Below are 19440 nucleotides of genomic sequence, written 5' to 3' on the forward strand. Positions count from 1 at the left end.
AAAGTCAGCTGCATGGCAAGCTGAAATCTAACAGATGAAGATATTCTTCACATGGAGATGTGGTGATGGAAAAGCTGCTTTGTTGAGTTTTTTTTTCTCCTTACATCCCATTAAAGGCAAAGAACCTCTGTAAACAACAGTGATGGTCCTCATACTGCAAGGCAGATGTACATGAAATATTTAAGTGTTCTTCACATTTGCCCTTCAATGTCTGCAGCTTATACAAGTCCCTAAGGCAAGACACAATTGACTCCATTAGATCCTACCATTTGTGAAACTGATGCTTTCAACCTACAGGAATAAGAACTCAGTCCCTAGAGGTGTTTACTCAAGCAAGTTCCTCCATGTTCAGTGGGTTATTCCCTACTAAGTGTGTTTTGGATTGTAACCTTTGGACTGCACACTTCTAGTATAGTTATTTGGCATGAAAGCAATAATGTGGGGAGTTCGCCTTCTCTCAGTGTCCACTGTTAGGTATCTCTGAAAGCTTAGAAGCATGATATGATACCAAGTGCCTTTCCCTTTATGGTGCTTGCATAGGAGTTGCAAATTCCAAACCCACTTACTTTAAGATACATGAGCAGAAACCTAAAGGTATTTTGAATTTTTCTCTCTCTTTCATCAAACACAGACTGAATTATTTTTACAAAGAGCAGACTAAGTGCTAAACTTGTATCTGGATGAAAAGGGGAATACAAAAACCCAAACAAACACAAGGAATATATTTTTAAAACCAAACAAGCATGTTAAGGAGGATCAAAGGCTAGAAACCAAATGGCTATACCTCTTGTTCTGCAAAGAACTGTCCATGGTTCTTGTTTTCTAGAGGGCTCTTCTAAGATATCCTCTATTTGAGGTCTATTGAGTTCAAGTTTTGTTTAAAGATAAAGAAACATAAGAAGGCAGACTGCCTTCTTGTCCATCCATCCTAGACAGCTGATTGAGCAGGTATACAGGTCACCTGGGCATAATCTTCCCCACTAAGATACAGCCCGCAGAGGGCTTGCTTACCTGCTGAGATACCTGGCTGAGGCAGTCTGTTTCTTGCTTCCTTCTACTTGTGCAGTATAGAAGTTAAATAAGGTGAGATCTATTTAAATGTTCCTAAGTTTACATCCTTACTTATAAATTAGCATATGTGCACCTTAAATATTTGTCCTCTGTTTTGGAGATGTGTACATGGCAACACTAGCTAGAACCTTTTCTCAGGCCTGTTAGATTGCTGTGTGCAGCATTCTTTTAGTTTTTTATATGGTGGGGCATTAACTCATGTTAGTACCCACTTCACGCTGCAGTCACGAAGTCAGTAATCAGGTATATCTCATTATTCACTGTTTGTGATTATTAAACTTTAATAAATCATATCTTGAAAAACCTTCAGGTGAGCAAACTGAAGAGAAGGACTAAATTAAATTTGATTTAAGGCACAAACCTACATAAATTTAGACAGAAGAAAGGCTTTTTTCTGCTGAACTTGTGTCGGATTGTACCCTTCTTTTCAAAATGAAGTGTGCCAGTTTCTAAAAGGGGACAGAATATTCTTTTCTCAAATATCCACCTTATAATTCAAGCTCATTTTCCTTTTCCTTTTTCTGATGAACTAGAATGACTAATTATTTAAATCAGAGTGGTTATAATTGTCCTAGCTCTTTGTGGGGTTCAGTTTAGCCTAATTGCCTTGCTGGCTACAGTCAGAAGTGTTAATATTTCTGGGTTGCGGCTCTCATCCAAAATCTTCTTCAACTTCTTCACAAAGGAAGCCAGGAAATTATCCTGTCACTTATTGACAGAGGTGATAATAGGCTGGGCTAAGAGTCTTTTGGATGCTTTAGCTGAAGAGAACAAGTGGCAGAAACATTCAGTGGTGATTTCATTTTGGTGAAGAATTAAATCCTACATTGCCTGGGGTTATCAAAAGTGCCATGTGTAATTCGGACTGATGTCCATCTTCTCTCTCGGTTGTTGAAGGCCACCCAGGAAGAACCAGGATGCTTCTTGGTTGGGGTCATTGCTGTACGTACAGCTATTGTTTTTTAGTCATTAGTCAAACTCGTGTATATATTACAGTGAGTAGGGTGTGTTTGTTTGTTTTTTAGTGATTCTGCTTTGTTTGGTTCGTGAGCAATTATGTGTAGGGTTGCAAATGATGCAGTAGCATCTATATTTCTATAAGAGCTTCAGAGAGGACGCCCTGACTTTGAAGTCTGAAAGTCTGCTTTTGAGAAAAGTCAAAGTGCGTCTAATCCACCTACTTTACAATCTTCAGTTTTCATTGTATGCATAGTTGAGACAGATGACTAGGGGCCCTTCAGGGGTTATGTGCTCTGCACTGTGGAATTCATTGTTAACATGGAAGTAAAGGCATCTGTGCTGCACATCTCATATTACAATAAACTTCTTTTCCCTTCCACTTAGATCATCCTAAAGGAGCATCATGCAAAAAGAGCAAGCCCTAGTTTGCACCTAATTTTATTCCTGTTCAGTATGTAAGACTACAAGAAGACATTCAGTTCTTTAGATGCAAAAGTGATGCACACTCAGTTGCTCTTTGCCTTGCCCATTCCTTACTTCAGAATTGCAGAGACAGAATCATGGAAGGAAGAAATGGATGAATACCATGGTTATTCTGATAAATGGAAGACTTGATTCTGACATTTACAGGAAGTTAATGCCACCCTAACTTGGCATCCCCACAGTTTAGCACATTGTTGGATGTTAAAAATTTTCTTGGGGCATAGTTTGCAGATGCATGGTTTAACCACCTGCTAAATCTAAGCAGGTCTGAGGCTAGCTAATGCTTAGGTGGGCAATAATCTCGAAACTGCATCTAGAGCCATGATGGAAGACAGACAAGTTACAGAAGTGCAAAATTTGAGGAGAGGAGGGAATCCTGTGATGTTCCAGATGTTGCTGAACTCCCATTAACCCTGACCAAGATTGCTAGGACTTGTAGATGTTATCCAGATTTTATCAGACAACTGTACTGAGTGACTCAGTAATACTCTATTCCAAAAGCCTTCCTTAATTCCATGTCCTCCAGATGTGTTGGATTGCACCATCCATAATCCACAGCCAGAATAACCAATGGGAGGAGATCATGGAAACTGTAGTCAAGTGCATATGGAGGGTCCCAAATTTTGGAAGGCTAGCTTGCAGATTTAAATATTAATTGAAAACTGCACCAGATGAGAATATGGGTGTTAAATAAGAATAAGTCCTATTCTTCTTAGGTTTGGGGCACTCTGTCCTTTTGTGCTTCCAATTCAATGGATTCTAAAAATAAAGTGCTGTAAAAGCCAATCTCTGTTGTCTATGCCTTCACAAGACTGTGTGAATTCGGGTAAAACCTAGATCATTATGATAAAGAAAATGTGTTTCAAACCTGTTTAAATATGTAATATAGATAAGATTTCTTTCACATCTTTCAAAACTCCCTTTCTCACCTTGATTCATTAGCTTTTAACACAATATTTTGCTTGGTCATACTTCAGCTGAAAATGGGGGAGACTTGCCAAGTCTGGAACATCCCTTTTTGCATGGATGTCACAACCCTCAAAAGTGAAAGGAAGCAAGTAACCACAAAAGATAGCCATTTTCTGTGTTACACAGATAAATTCTTCAATGAAAACAATCTACTTTATAGAAGATCATTTAAGATGGAAAGATAAGTATCTTGGTTTTAAAATGGAAATCTCAAACTTTCAACTCTCCAGCTTCAGTGGACGATATATGAAGAGGAGATGGAAGTCCAAGGTTTATTGGACTGAAGAAGTGATCACTGCTGTATAGCCCATGTTGATGCAACAGAAAAATGTGAGTTTTGCATATATGTAGACACAAGTACTTTCTGCTTTGAAAACAATATATTATTAAGCCATTCTCTTTCACAGTTTCAGTAGTCCCTTCTGCAAAATAGGACTCTCATGGTGTCAGAGAGCTGTGGCAAAGCCGATCCGGTTGTTCTGCCGATCAAATTCGGTGTAGTACTGCCCAATGAAAGTAGCACCCAGAAGCCAGAGAGGACCCAGGGGAGGAGGGATGTCAAGCGCGGAGAAGGCCACGACGCAGAGCTCTTTCCCATAGCTTGCATGCTGCAGAGAGAATGGTCCAGCCAATAAGAAATGCGAGTCAGCAAGACAGTTTCTTGCCTTGGATCTTACCATTTAGTGTTGTGCCATGAGCAACTTCCCTATTTCATGGCTTAATGAGCCTTGCCCTAAGTAGCCATTCTCAAAAGTCTCCCTTCCAGAATTGGTTCTCTCACCGCTGTCTTTCATAGCCCTCTTTTGGCTTGTGTTCCCTTTTCTCAGATTCTGCACCGTAAGGCAGCCTTCCCCGGCCTGGAGCCCTCCAGATCTGTTAGCCAATGGCAATACTGCCTGGGAATTGGAGGGGTTGCAGCCCAACAAATCTGGAAAGACACCAGTTTGAGGGAGGCTGCCAGAGGGCATGTAGGTCTGAATAGCACACATGCCATTTTGTTTTTTGGAAAGTAGCTGAAGTGAAAGAAGTTATGGCTGGCATCAAGGGCCCCCCAGCAAGGCCCCCCAGACTTGCTCCTCCTTTAACCTTTTTTCTACTTTTCTCCAGCTGCTTTTTGCTCTAACTCAGGCAATTGTGGTGTTGGGAAGTGGTCTGTCAAGAAAGTAAGTGGTAACAAAGATGAGAAGCAATAACAACTTGCAGCAATGGTAGTGAGGATGTGGGAGGAGAGCTGTTAAGGGTTTCTTGCCTAAGGGCCCTCAAAAAGCTGGAGACAGCACTGGCTGCATCTTGAGAACGTTCACTGCCATTGTATCCCTTCATCAAAAGTCCCCTAGATGAAGGGCACCCAGATAACTGACTTCCTCTGCTTGACAAAGAATCACATTGTAAACCTGGAAGTACAGCCAATGCATTTTATGTGGCCTTCTAATTAAGGGATTAGGATTACAGTGTGACATTCTTTACATTACCTGTAAGGAGTAACTACAGCCTAATCAAGCCATTGCTTCAACTTGCATGCTTTCTATAGTTTTAAAATTGAGGCTGATTGATGTTTTGTGTGTATTATATAATGTGTAAGGATAATATTGGCTGTCGTAGGTGTTGTTTAAGAAAATTGTGGATAACGTTTTGCTGAGGCATATGAGTGGGCAGTGGTCTCTTTTTGTTTTTGAAAAATCTTAGATAATGCCAGATACCCAGGTAAATTTAGATTGTTTTCCTATAACATAGGTTTAACAGAGGGACAGCAAAAATGTATTCTGAGAGCCCAAATAGTTGCAAATAAACATATTCCAAGCCTAAAAAGATGAACCCCACCACATATTATCCAAGGGAGTGAAGATCCTGCTGTTCTGGCTCCAGTTGAGCATTTATGTTAGTCACCATTTTCATTTGGATACTTATTTATATGCATGGGCTGCTTATATTAAGATATAACATATTAATTTCATTTCAAACATTTTGGTTGTGCTTAGGCATCACAAATGAGTATGGTTTTTTGTTTGTAATCCCCCATTTTTAATAATTATGCACACACACATGTATGCAACCCTATGTTTAGAAAGGAAAACCCACTACAAGACTCCCCAGGATACTGGGGAGCATACCGACTGGGAATTGTAGGAATTGAACTGTCTAAATCCACATAGAATTGCACCCTGAGTGTGCCTCTTCCAGCTCCTTCCCCCCACCCACCCCCCTGCCACCAGCTCCCCATTGTTGGTGCCATTATCTAGCATCTTACCTGGAGCACATAGGCAGAACCGCTGAGTGTGTAGGCTCTGTCTCCAAGATGGAAGGAGATATCAGGCAGCAAATGGATTTTCTTACATTCAATGACATACTGTGAGAGAAGACAAGAATCAGAAGAAAAGAACCTGCATCTCCAGAAAGTTCTTGGGGAACACATTTTGAGAGGATGGTTGGGGCTGAAGGCAAAAGGGGAAGGCCAAAAATGCTGGTATGTTCTAGCTTAAAGTTCTTGCAGCTAGTACTGAAGCTGCAGGAGGGGTATTTCAACCATTTAGAATGAGGGGAAATCTGCACAAAAAGTAAGCAACCACCAAACAGTTGGTGTTGGGGGGCGGGGGGAGGGAAAAGGAAGCATCTCTCTGGGGAAACCTGGAAGAGAGGATTTGGCCCCTGCGATTCTGCACCCCTGGCCTACCACTCTCAGTGAATCCTGCCCTCCTGCCTATATATTAATCTGTTTCCCATAAGCCATCTTCCAGTAAAAGTGACATAAGTCAGGGCTTTCACTTTTTCAGTAAACCAGATAAAGTGGACAGGGCTGGGGTTGCAAGTTTTGCATTCAAAGATAACACCTAGAGCTTTAGTAGCTCTAGGGTGCCAAGAGGTGCTTTGCCCACATGGCAGTCAGGTTTGAGATTCCACTGCCTTTTTTTTTTAATGACTTTTTGGATTGCCATTCTCTTGCCTGCCCCCAGAGGAGAAGGCAAGCTTTAGAAGGACGTGGTCATATTACTTACATCTTTTTCTTCAACCAGAGTAGCCCCTATGGCTCTCATCAGAACAGCCACTGAACTGGCTGGGCCAGTGATAAAGGAAGCCCCTGTATCAATAGCAGCTGTGCAGCCTTCATGACAGAACAGCATCTCACTCCCTACAGATACCCTGTAAAGAAAGCAAAACAACATTTCAGGCTTCAGACAAACTCCCATGCTCCTTTCCACATACCCTCATCAACCTGTTATGTGTCCAAAGCATGCTGTCCTTCGGTGTTACTACTTTTTGAACCTCCTGAGATCCTTTCATGCTTCAGTAGCTCATATAAGTTTAATTGCAGACAGGTTATGCAACAGTTAAGGACAAGTACCCTTGATCTGTGCCATATTGATATATATGTTAGTGCATGCAGTAGTTTCCTAAATAGTGAATAGAGCTATCTCATGTGAGGCTAAAACTTGGCATTTGATGGCTGGTGAGGTTTGTGCAAAGAACACCAGACGATAATGGCATCAGAAGGATTTTCAATCAGTATATGTTTTAGGGTAGCATCATAGACTAACTAAATGAAATGTTTTAAGTTAATATATGAAAAATCATTCATTCCTTTGCCTCTGTCTTTTCCTTCTGTCCTCTCTTTGTGTGTGTGTGTTGGTCAGTGTTGCATGACTGTATTGTGTTTTATTTGTTTGTACCCTGCTCTGGGATTATTTTATAATGAATCATGGGTAATAACGAAGTAATGCTTTCAGTATTGTTCATAACCATTTTTAAAGGATGCCATTTTAAAGCCCAGTAAGAGTTGGGAATTTTTTTCTCTAAGAAACTCAAGTTCAATAAATGCATGGTTGGTAGGAGTTTCACACAATGCTTGATGCTGGCATTGATGGAGGGTTGATTCATGCCAGGTTTTGAGAACAATGAGACAAAATGGAGTCCTGGAAGGCGGGGCCTGCATGGTATTTGCATGCACTGTACCTGAGGACTTTGGAGTATGAGCTGTGAAAAGGGTGGGGAGAAGGGGAGAGTGAGATATTGGCAAAGAGGAGGTTGTTGAGGGGGCAGGGAAAGGAGCTGATGGAATGAGGAGGCCTAGGAAAAGACAGCTGCTGGCAAGCAAGATGCAAGAGCCAAGGGTAAGAAGGGAAAAGCAAATAAAGGCGCCTTCAGCCAGTGAGGGACTGGCAGCAACATTTCAAGAAACGGTGAAACTGACTGTTACTAGCCCATCTATAGTAGCACAAGGAACGGTAAAGAGTTCTAATTTGACATATTGGTACTTCCAGATGAGGCTTTCAGTGTGCAATCACCCTGCTTCGTTCACACAGAATTTTTATGGTGGGGATTGTTTGTGACCATCTCATGTCCTCCCATTACCTTTTCCTTCTTTTCTTTTCTTCCCAGAAAATCCACCCAGGATATCAAAATGCTAATTAAATATTTGTATAGATGTTTAGTTGATTCCAGAGAGTGGGTTTGTTTGCATCCCATCCTGTTTTATCGCTCCATTTTTACATAGCACTTACCCTTTAAGACCAATGTGCCAATAGCCTTCCCTGCTAATGCTGACATAGTGAAAGTCACCGATGTAGTAAGATGGGTCACTGCCTCCCAAGATAATCTCTCCACCCATGTTCAACTCAGCATTTCTAGGAGAAAAATCACAAACAGAATCACATTCTCCTTTCTGCCCACTCCCATGCCTCAAAAGGAGAAGCCCACAGGGGGAAGATAATATACTCCACATCCTGTCAGATTCTGGTCAGCAAAAGCGAGGAAATTTGTATGCTTGGCAATATTCAGCAGCATGGCAGTCTGATTTGAAATTCCAGTGGTCTCCATAACAGCCCCCATACCTATGTCCCCGGGGATAATCCAGAATGCAGGCAGCTGTTACATTATGGCCTTGCTTGTGTCTACATTGCTGTTGAGTCATGGCCAGTTTATTTCTCGGTCACTGTTACATGTCAACCACAAAGAACCCAGAAAGAGAATTTATGGTTTGTTGTTGGGTTGTGAACCCTCCTAGCTGCTCATGATAACTGCCCATGGTCAACCATAGTGCAGGTTTTGCATGTAACAGCAACCCATAATCCAACAGTATCTCACAGTTCAATGGCAACATATTCTGCATTTTTATTATTACTACATTACATTTATATCCTGTCTTTTTTCCTTTTACAAGGAACCCAAGGTGGTGTATAAGTTTTTTCCGCTCCATTTTATCCTGCAAACCTGGAGTTCTGCAAAGGTGATGGGTTTTTCTTACCCATTCTAGGGTGCCCCCCCCCCCCACACACACACCTTGTTAACAGGGATAGTTCACAACAATCTACTCTTGCTGAGAAATTTCATTCCTCCCACAAGTACTGTGAGAATTGCAACTAAGCTCAGAAGGATCAGGAAAGACTGATGGGGTGGGGCTTTGCAAATGATGTTGTTGTCCTGCTAATTGCAATATCCCAGATCTTCAGCCCTGTGAGCCCTGGTTTTCCTATTCCAGTGTGCTAGAAGGAGCTCAACCTAATAGGAGAGAGATGGGCATACACAACTGTGCCGAGTGAGGCTGGACGTTTATATATTAATAAAGACAGGGATGCTAAGCAACTTCCAGCAGAATTTACCACTTTGTCTCAGGGTACAAGGGAGAGATTGCTGTGAAGTGACAATTCAAGAAACATTGTACTTTTCTTCTCACTGAATCACTTTGTCTGCAGTGGTAAAGCTGATCAGAAAGAGGATGATTGCTGGGTAGACATCCAGCCCTGTGAGTTCAGATTTCACCTTTATTGCCTTAGATTTGTACAGCTTCCTTTTTGTAATATAGGGATAATGATGCTGGCACTTTCGTACTCTATAGGAAATCTGTGGCTCATGCAGGGCATGGAGGGGTATGTGTGGCTCTCCACATGTCGCTGAATGACAATTCCCATAATCCCCTACTGACTATGCTGTCTGGGAATGATTGGATTTATAGTCCAACACCATCTGGGGATGTTTTTTCCCCACCTTGTAAGGAAAGTACTATAAAGACACCAAATGCTGCCAAAGCAAACTACGTTGGCTTTACTTTTTCCCAGAATGAGCTCTGGCACTGAAAATCTATTCTAGAATCAAGTTGCAGTTGGGGATCGATGATATCAAAGTCCTTGGTGGGCTGAGACATCCAAAACAAAAAGTGCTTTTCCGTTGCCCCTCAAATCTCAGGTGTGCTGCTGTGGTTACTTGTTGAGAAAAATGCACTCTGTATGTACACAGACATTCTCATTTCCTGATCTTTGCAACATTCATCATGAGTACTACAATTCAAGAGAGAATTTAGGGCCAAGCTGCAACAAACTTCAGCTCAAATTAACCCACATATTTATTCTGCATTGGCTAAATTATGAGGTGGAAACAGAGGGAATTGAAACAGTCCTTCTGAGTGTCTCAACCTCTGTCACTGGCTCCAGAGCACACATGCCTGGCTGAGCTAGGTATTGCTTCTGGTTGTCTGGCATATACACTTTCTGTCCCTATCATCACCCACCTGCTGTAGTAAACAGAGAAGACTTTTGCTGTCAAGACCTTTTCCGATATTATCTTATCGAACACTGGCATAACACCGTCGATGGCCTGGCTGGGATACCCCATCCCAAGTACCCCATCAAACATGGCATAGATGAAAGGTTTGGTACTTAGTACTGTGGCTTCTGTAAACACCTGGACAATAGGAATCTCAGCTACCTGGAGGGAAGAACACAAGAAGAATAACTGGTAAAGAATAAAAAAGCAGTGCTTTTTTCACACTGAATCACTACCATTCAATATTACCAAGGCAACTGAAATAAGGTATCTCTTTCACACATGTATGCATGCTCAAACTGTCTGTCACTCACTCACTCACTCACTCACTCGTGTGTACAAATACATGCACACACTTTGGATAGTTCGAGTCATTCCTACATCAGTCCCACTAGCTACTCAATCAGTATACATGTGGCCATTCACTATCACTAATTTGAACAAAACATATGCATCAATGGGAGAAATCTAATAGTATCCATTGTCCACCCACTGGTGTATTTGCCTACCTGCAGCCCCCTAGTAAAAGCACAAGCCCAAAAGCTGTTAAACATTAGCCAAATTTGGACATATTTAAATGTATGCAAATGAACCTACTCAAACACTTCCCTTCCACTGCTCTGTGCAAAACCAAGGAGATTGGAAGCATCTTTTTGATCCAGCAAAGGTCAGTTTATTATCTCTAAACTGGGAACTACAATTAGTCTGAACTGAAAAAAAACCCTACAATCAGAAGGGATATTTTGAGGTTGGCTTGTTTCAGTAAACCATACTATAGGACAAACTATACTTTGTCTTTGCCAGACAGACCAGGGACATTCACATGTCATGAGACCCACTTGGAAATAAACCACAGTGGGCTGGTTGTTCCCAGGACACCCAACAGACAATTGGGCTCACCGTGGCGTGTTAGCCACCTCTGTCTCCTTCTCTCCCCTTGTTCCTCCCACCAAGTTCTCAGGGAACCTGCAGCAGGACTGACTCCTCTCTCCTTCCCCTGGACAATTTGTTTTCAGCTCACTGCAACTTCTCCTCCCTGTAACTTTTCTCCCACTGGAGAACAAGAAAGCCAGCCTGATACTTAGCTTTTGTGATTTTTTGTTAACCACTACTGTTCTTAATGGTTTGAGGATTGTGTGCATTTTGTGGTTTATTGCGGGGATTTTTGTATTGCTTCTGTATTAGATGTTGCAATTTTATTCTTGTAATGCATTGATGTTTTATTATGTATTTTGTTATTATACTATTATATTCTGCAACCTGGCCAGAGAACCATTCCAGTTAAGGGGTGAGAAAGAAATCTAATACATACATACATACATACTGGAAGTCCTTATAAAATGCCCATTGGAGGTGATGTCAGTTTTTGAGAAACTTTTTAAAATTTCTCTTTTAAAAAATGTTAGTTTTCTGTAAAAACCCAACTGTGGAAGTGCACACTCCCAAAGCTGCAGCAACTGGAAGCCTTAGCTGGGTGATTCAGCTGGCATAGCACACATGTACCAACCCTGGACACTGAAGGAAAGAGCCTTTTTTCTTCCTTTTGGCTTTCAGCCCTCAAAATACAAGTTATCAAGAGAAACCAAAGATGTGAGTGATCTTTGCTCCCAAAGGGGTGGTCAGATTTACACCCACTTTACCACAAGATTCTCCTGAGGTTCTTTTGTTTGCTTGTTTTTGCACTAGGCTGCCGTAAGGGTGAGCTCACTTTTCAGCTGCTCCTGAGCCTTTAGGTGCTTGGGATCCTGGGAAAGCATGCGTCACTTTTAAAAGGCGCTGTCAAACCCTTGGCTCCCTTTAAAGGGTTTTTTGTTTGCTTGTTTGTTTTGGCAAGGTACCTCACGGTTTCCTCTCAGGGGCATACACAGCCATGAATGCATATATCCACGTCAAGAAATCATGGGGAGCCCTGGCAGGAAACAGTTGCTGAAGAGAACCAGAGGAATTCAGAGCCCAGTGAACTGTTCCCATTAGAACTGTTTTATTTTCTCAATGGCTGGGATATAATTTTGAAAGGAGCCAAAAGGCAACCCATCCAAAGCAACTATGAACAGTGCAGGGAAGCCATGGTTTGGTTTTGGGTTGTGAATTCTGGGTTATTTATGATTAACAGTGAAACCATAGTTCATAGTTCAGGGATTGTATGTAACAGCAACTCACAATTCAAGAACAACAGTGCCTGGGTTCACGTGGCACACTAAATAACAGGGAACTGGCTTAGCATGTCATCTGAGCCCCACAGCCAGGCTTTCTGGGGGTGGTTTGTAGGCTACCCTGCAGTATCTTAGAAACTGTCCCAACTAGGCATGGCTTGTAGTGGGGATTAGGAAACCCCCTGCGACTTGGCATGCTCTCTAAGCCCAGATGACCTGCCAAATCACAGTCAAGCCAAAAGACTAAAGAACACCAAAAAGCAGCACTTTGCTTGGCTGGTATCAGTTCCTTCCTGCTCTTTGCTGATGGTAGACTAGCTGGATTGCTCACAAGCAATCCTATTTTTCCTGCTGCAACTGCAGGAGCATGGAAGAAACAGCCAGGCTCTGTCACGTTTGGGGCCTGGGAAGGGGATATGCTGTGGGAGAACCAGCCATCCAGCTTTGCTTGCTTGAGCGAATGTGCGGCTGAGCGGCTGAATCCCACCCCCTGCCACCTCTGTTGCAGTGGCGGGCTAGAACAGCCCACTGCTTGCCCTTCTTGAGAGGCAAGCAGGCTGGCTTGGCATCCACCACCATTCACCCCATGGGGAAAGGGGGGTGCAAGGCAGTTTGCTCCTCCATCCCTCCTATCACATGGACAACTGGTACTCAGCTGAGTGCTGGCTCCACCAGGTGAGGGGAGGGGGCAGGCAGTGCTATCCCTTCCCATTGCTCACCTGCACCTCCTTTCCCCATGCCAGATACCATGGTTGGTGTTACCTGTGAACCAGGTAAAAAACTGAAACTCTATCTTAGGGTGTCGACTGCTTCCCTAGAGAACTGATTTGGGAACAACATGTTTGCTGTCTCTTCTAGTGTTTAAACCAGGAATTTAAAACTTTGCAATCCAGCCTACCTTGGAGCTCTTTGGCCACACCCACTTCTTTGCCCCCAACTGCTGACTGCACATGTCTTCCTCCTTTGTAAAGGCTGAATTGCCTCTCCTGAGTCTTAGTTATTGGAAGTAAGAGCTTCTAGAGAAAATATGCTGGCAGTTTTGGTATTGGGCCTCTCCTTTGGCTCTACCTGGAATGCTGCTCCTGACAACTCCTCTGAAATTGAGGAACCCAGTTTTTTCTACAGGTGGAAGGGGGTTTGGTGCTGTGCTTCTGCCTATGCTCAACTCGTATATTCAGAATGGACACAAATCTTGCAAAAGGCAGGGAGCTGCCAGTGGTCTCCTTCCAATGGAAACCAGACCTGGGTAAAGGCTGTGCCCCTGGAACTTCTCATCACTGGGAGACACTGGAGAGCATAATAGTCGTGAGCTATTGACATCCATATGCAAGGCAGCTCAGCCTGTTGAGAATGTCCATGTTTGCATTCAAAGGGCTGTAACCCTCAGCCACTGATTCTGTATGAAAGAATCCAGCCTGGTACCTGCCAGGCCACAATAACAGGAAGGTACGAAGGAAGGGAGAAAGTCATCCCCTAGCAGTACTTACTCTGACAATGTCTTGGCTAAGGAAACCCTTAATGTATCCTTGGGCATACTGGACCACAATTTCCGTTCCGTTTGGCTTGTATGTGCTTGATTTGGAGGAGTCATAGCGGTTGTGGGAAACTAAAAGAAAGAAAGACTTGTACTACTGCCATATAGGTAAGATCAATGTTGTAGAAACAGCTCACACCCCACAATGAATGAGTGCCTTAATTGTAGTGCAGTTTGCTACATAAATCCCACTACATTCAGTGGGATTCATTCCCAAGAAAGAATGCATAGGTTTGCCACTAGGGTGGTGCAGTTGCACACACCCTGGAAGGGTTGCCCTTCCCCTCTGTAGGCAGAGAGAGAGAGTGGTCCACCTGTGGAGAAGGAGGTTCACTCCAGAGGTCTTCCCTTGACCTGGAACAACATGCTAGTGCGGTGTGATGTTTAAAGTGTTGGGTTAGGACTCAAAAGACCCAGGCTTTAAGTCCATCCTGACCATGAAGCCCACTGAGTGATTTTGAGCCAATAACTTACTCTCAGCCTGATCTACCTCAAAGGGTTGCTCTGAAAATGTAAATGGAGGTGGTGGAGAAAGACTTGGTATTTTGCAAATGGGATAAAAGGTGCAATATAAATGCTGTAATAAATTAAAATGTTGGCTGTTCTTCTGTCACTGCTCCAATGGGCAAAAGGGGAGTGTTTCTTAGGGGTGCACCAGGAGAGGCTCCCCTGTTCTCCAGACATCAAAAATGGGAGAAGAATCCCACACACAGACTTTGGATTCCTGGCTCTATTAGGGAATGAATGAATGAATACACACACACACACTGATTATGGAATTTCCAATTCAGATCCTCAAAGTAATCAAAACTATACCGAAATGTTGGCAATATGCACTTTTATTTCAGTGCAGTTGATTAAAGTATTAATTAGTCACACAGCTGTTGATTAGGGCAGAAATGCTGTGGTGCCTGGGAAGGCATTCTAATAGCCATAGGATTTTTTTCTATGGGAGGGAGGCGCAACCTCCCAGACCTCCTCTGTGGGAAATGTCTGCAGGCAATCCATTCCCATGGTCAGAAACTCACAGTTGGAGATCACAAAAAGGACACATTAACATGAGAGGTTGTGGATCCATGGGATACAAAGCCCTCCCATGCCTTGAAAAATGCCTGAAGAGAACAAGAGACCAGTCCTGGAATTGGAATCGGGAAGTGAAGAAAGAAAAAAAAACTCAAAGAAAATAGCCAGAAACAGGTAAACAAACAGGAAAAAGCTGCATGCCCTTATCTTAGCAGGGCAGTGGAAAAGGCCATTTTTCTGCCATGGTTCTTCCTCCTCCCTCTGCCATAGGATTGCTCTACCTACAATTTGGTGTTTCTTCTTCTTCATATGATTGACAGCCTCATCTCAATCTTTAGCACTCTGAAGATCTTTGAATGAGCAATTAACAATGTAGTATCCAACTAGAAAATATCCAAAGGTCAAACTGCTCTGGATTGTTAATTTCATTAGATTAATTTCATTACTCCATTATATTGCTTCCTGGCAGTGAATTCCATTGCTTCCTGTTGAACTTTCATGCTAAATATTACCTTTTCACATCTAATGTATGACTGATAACTATCCAGCAGGCACGTCGGCAATTTTTAGGACTGCTATCTTCTAACACTCCTACACTTCATGGCTGCAAGTTGCTAAAAATTGTCGATGCGCACAAACAACAAAGAAAAGTTGATTTCTGGGTGCAAATCTGCTGTACCAGGAATGAAAATGCCTGTACTAAGGCAGGCAGCACACCACCTCACAACGGCATCCAAAATCCCATGTGGAACATCTGTACAAAACCATACTTGGCAGCCTGTGCACACGCATGAGGATTCCTCCCAACTTCTTATTTGTTAATTTTGATTTTGAGAAGGAGCAGGAAGCAGCATGACAACCTCTGTTACATTCAGAACAATTAGAAGTCGTAGATCCCGAAAAAGTGTGAAGCTAGAAACCTCTATGTGATGTTGCTGGCATGTGATTCTGTGAGTATGTGCTATAGGTTTAAAAACTTACTGCAGGCACTGAATAGCGGCGAGCATTGGTGGGATGGCACCCAAAGGTTGGCTGAACCTGTGTCAAAGACGACTTTGAAGATCTGAGCTGGGGTGCCAATGCTGATTTCACCGTAATACTGCATCTGGAAGACACATTGTGAGAGAAGAACATGGTGGGACTGCTGACTCCTAAAACTTTACCTCACAACTCATTTCATGACACTATAATATGGGAAGGGGGTGTGTGCGTGTGCACTTGTCCATCTATCAGTGCCATAGCACAAATCACCATGACACTTAGACAACTGAAATTTGGCAGGCATACCAAAGGGACGTTAGGGATGTGAGATTTGGGCTACTTTGTTTATAAAACACATTGACTGCTCTCCTTTCATTTAAAGATGACCATAGTAACATTTTCCATCACTAGAGGAAGACTTTCCTAACTAGTGCATAACATTGCAGTTAAGCCAGTTTGAAGCCAGGAGAGATTAATAGGCTGAGAAGTACATAGACAGACAGACAGACAGATTTCCCAGGGGAATAACATGAGCAGATGTCTTCCTTAGGAACTATAGGGGTACACCATGGCTGGAGCCAAGCTAAGGGGTGGTAGCAGACATGCCTGCACTCAGACAGGGTGGACATAATCTGTCCAGTTCTGTGTAACTTTGCTTGGCTATTTCTATGTATCATATTAAAGGCTATTCCACTTCATGCAAAGCCAGGTCCATGCGTTCGTATCTATAGAAACTGCTAGGTTTGCACCGATTTTCAGATTATGTTGCTCAGGAGCATGTCAAACTCACATCCAGGTAGTTTGTGAGGATGGTTGGTGCTGTTCTGTTATGGGTCCCTTCACCAAGATAGTAGGTGCCATGCTGCAAGGAAGTGAGGACGTCGGACACCTTCAGGCCCATCCCCTGCAGAGTTTCTCGGATTGAGGGCATTTTTTTGAGGGAAATCCTGAAAGGTATGAAGAGAGAGAGAGAGAGAGTGAGAGAGAGAGAGAGAACGATAAAACAAAGCTGTTTATCAGACTTAGTCATGCCTCCCATTTGTGCAGACATTCAAATACCAGGTTGACATCGGGTGCCACTATTATTAGTGGCCATCAGGGAAAGACTCCAGCATAGGGAAAACATATTTTGAAAGATGCTGGAAATACGGAGGAGCAAACAGCATCTTTTTCAGAATACATGGCATTTCATTCTGGAATGAGCAGCTATGTGATGGGTTGCTACTTCTGTACCCCCCACCAAACCAGCTACTGCTGCTCTCCTGTAAACAGAACCAGGAAAGTGGTGGAAAGGAGAGACATTGTGCCTCTTAGAGGTAGCCTGAAGGTCTATTCATTTATTTACTCCTTTTCTATACCACCCAGTGGCCAAAGTTTGAGGGCTACTAGAAACAAGAACTAGCTATCAAGCCAAGCCATAGTTTGTGAATCCCAGAATATGAGTTTGAGATAGAGATAGGATGAAGGTCTCTTAACTTGGTGGTAGAGCATGTGCTTTGTTTGCAGAAATATCTCCACTCTGGTGGGAAAGGTATCCCAGTTGAAACCCTTGGAAGCAGCTGCCAGGCAGAGTCAACAGTGCTGGCCCAGTTGGCCTGACTCTGTGCAAGGCAGCTTCCTATGTTCCTAATCCTTTTCACAACCCCGTTCTCACAGTGGCACTCTGTCTGCATAACACTAAACCAAGGTTTGGCGTTCTGAGGACAAACTGCAGCAAATCTTGGATTCCTGTATACTCCTCCTCTGGTGCAGTTGTTGCGGGGTGGGATTATCATGATCACAAGCTGTGCTTAATTCTTCACTAGCTTTGTTTCCATTAACCAGAGTTACTCTAAACCACAGTTAATCCAGGTTTCGATAACACTGCAAGCTCTGGCTGTTCTAAAATAGAAGCGGACCCTTTCAAACTCCCCCTTGTAGCCACCTGGGGTGGAGGTGGATAGTGTTTGATCCCAAGGCTCATTCTTATAATAAACTCTGGTTTCGCATCAAGGCTGGCCTGAAACGTTTTGCGCTCTGAGGCAAAAGGCAAAACGGCGCCCATTCCCACTCTATGTACAACCTGACTGGATTGGCAGATGGATCTGTTTTTAAATACTGGTGTTGGGATAGCATTCTATGCTGGCCCTGAAGGTGGCAGGCTAACTAGAGTGGGCTGCCTGACCGAAGGCTAACTCTGGCATTTGCCACTAAAACCACTGCTTCTCTTTAATGGTATGGCCAGCCCTGTTCAACATTAACTTTGAACCAGCCCACTGTGTAACATAATCTGCTTTGAAATTGAGAACAGCAAACATACTGAGAATTGTGTGCCAAACACCCATTTTGTCACAGGCTGTTACATAACTCTAACACATCGGGAGGTGTTATTTGCCCCTTCTTCCAACAATCCTTACTGAGCTCAGTGGCCACTGCTGTAAGAACTGACTCTGCTAATGCTGCGTTGATCAGAAAGACCAAGCAGGGCCACTTGGCAGCACTGCTACGATCATGAGGCAATCTTTTTGCAACAAGCTGATCCACAGGCTTTGCGCAGGCCACTCAGTTGCTCTAGACAGCAGCAGATACTTGGAGAAAGTCAAGTACAAGCTACACTTTGAGTGTTGCATGGAGAGTGATGCTAAGAGGAGACAGGGTAGCTCCTCAAAAATACACCAGTGCTTGAATTGCCACCCGTAACTGCGTGGGCCAACCTGATTTCAGTAGTCACCACAAGACCAACAATATGTATTACAAACCCTATTGTAATACATATTCAAAACTTATTGAAAACATCTCAGATGATAGATCAATGTAGATACATTGGATTTGGGTGTCTATTCTTCCAGGTGAGGATGTGACAGAACTGACAGTATCTGAAGATGCGAATTTTCTATGGTCCACCAACGCTTATGCCAGAATAAATTAGTAAATCTCTAAGAGGCCAAAATATTCTTTGTTGCTTTTGTTGCAATAGGCAAAGGCAGCTGCCCTCTGGAAATAAGAAGAAATAAAACCTGAGCCCATTGAAAAGATACAAGCCTCAATATCGATAGAGAGGTTAACTTTTTCTCCTATGTATGTTGCTCTATAGCCAGCAATCTGCCTAACATCATTCATATACAACAGTGGCCTTAAAATGAAAAAGAAAACAATTTCCTTCCTTCTTATTCCCCTTTTCAGGGGCTTTAATTGCCTAGGTGCTGCTATGCAGCACTTAGCATGAGCACAAGAGAGTTCTCCAATGTACACCTTCTTGGTTTTGACTCAAAAGAATGGCCTTACCTTTGGAAGGCATCACTGGAAAAACACAAGAAACAGATAACCGCTGCAAAGGCCCAGTACTGCTGCATTGTACCTCTGCTTTTGGTATGGGGAGCTTCCTTCTGGAGCTGTGTTTTCTTCTTGCATAAAAAGAGAGGCCAAGTCCACTGAGTTTTTATAGGGAAACTTTCTGAGCCTGACTTGGGTCTCTGCACAGTTTTAATTCATGGGAAGGAGGTAATAAATCTTGCCAATCAGGAGGGGAGGGGACATCTTTGAGGTATAAAACTTGACCTTGCTTCCTGGCACAGGGCAGCTTGGTTGGAGCCCACTGATGTGTGTTTGTGCAAACACACTATACTACATGCACACCATTTATTCCATGTACGTAGCTCAGTGAGGCAAATCAAAATCCCTCTTAGGCACATTGCAGAATATATTTAAAAATACTTCTAAGTAGGTCATGTTGCTGTTTTCATTTAATAGTGT

General features: G+C 43.0%; 1 protein-coding gene across 1 annotated transcript; it reads right to left on the reverse strand.

Moving 5' to 3' along the window:
• Positions 1-2453: 2453 nt before the first annotated feature.
• Positions 2454-19150, reverse strand: REN (renin). The gene is made up of 9 exons (XM_044445476.1): positions 18973-19150; positions 16499-16655; positions 15709-15832; positions 13658-13776; positions 9983-10179; positions 7980-8102; positions 6477-6621; positions 5732-5830; positions 2454-4091 (listed from the first exon to the last, which is right to left on the reverse strand). The coding sequence occupies exons 1-9, from the start codon at positions 19038-19040 to the stop codon at positions 3930-3932; spliced, it is 1194 nt and encodes a 397-aa protein (XP_044301411.1). The 5' UTR covers positions 19041-19150; the 3' UTR covers positions 2454-3929.
• Positions 19151-19440: the final 290 nt, after the last annotated feature.

The sequence above is a fragment of the Varanus komodoensis genome, unplaced genomic scaffold, assembly GCF_004798865.1.
Source record: "Varanus komodoensis strain SLA01 unplaced genomic scaffold, ASM479886v1 scaffold1, whole genome shotgun sequence".
NCBI classification, from domain to species: domain Eukaryota; kingdom Metazoa; phylum Chordata; class Lepidosauria; order Squamata; family Varanidae; genus Varanus; species Varanus komodoensis.

Excerpts from the sequence above, each read along its gene's own strand:
- REN (XM_044445476.1), bottom strand. The coding sequence starts at position 19,040 with ATGCAGCAGTACTGGGCCTTTGCAGCGGTTATCTGTTTCTTGTGTTTT. Across the intron at positions 15,833-16,498 it reads TCCTCACAAACTACCTGGAT|ATGCAGTATTACGGTGAAAT; the intron begins GTGAGTTTGACA and ends TGTGTCTTCCAG. Across the intron at positions 8,103-9,982 it reads TTCTCTGTTTACTACAGCAG|AAATGCTGAGTTGAACATGG; the intron begins GTGGGTGATGAT and ends TTTTTCTCCTAG.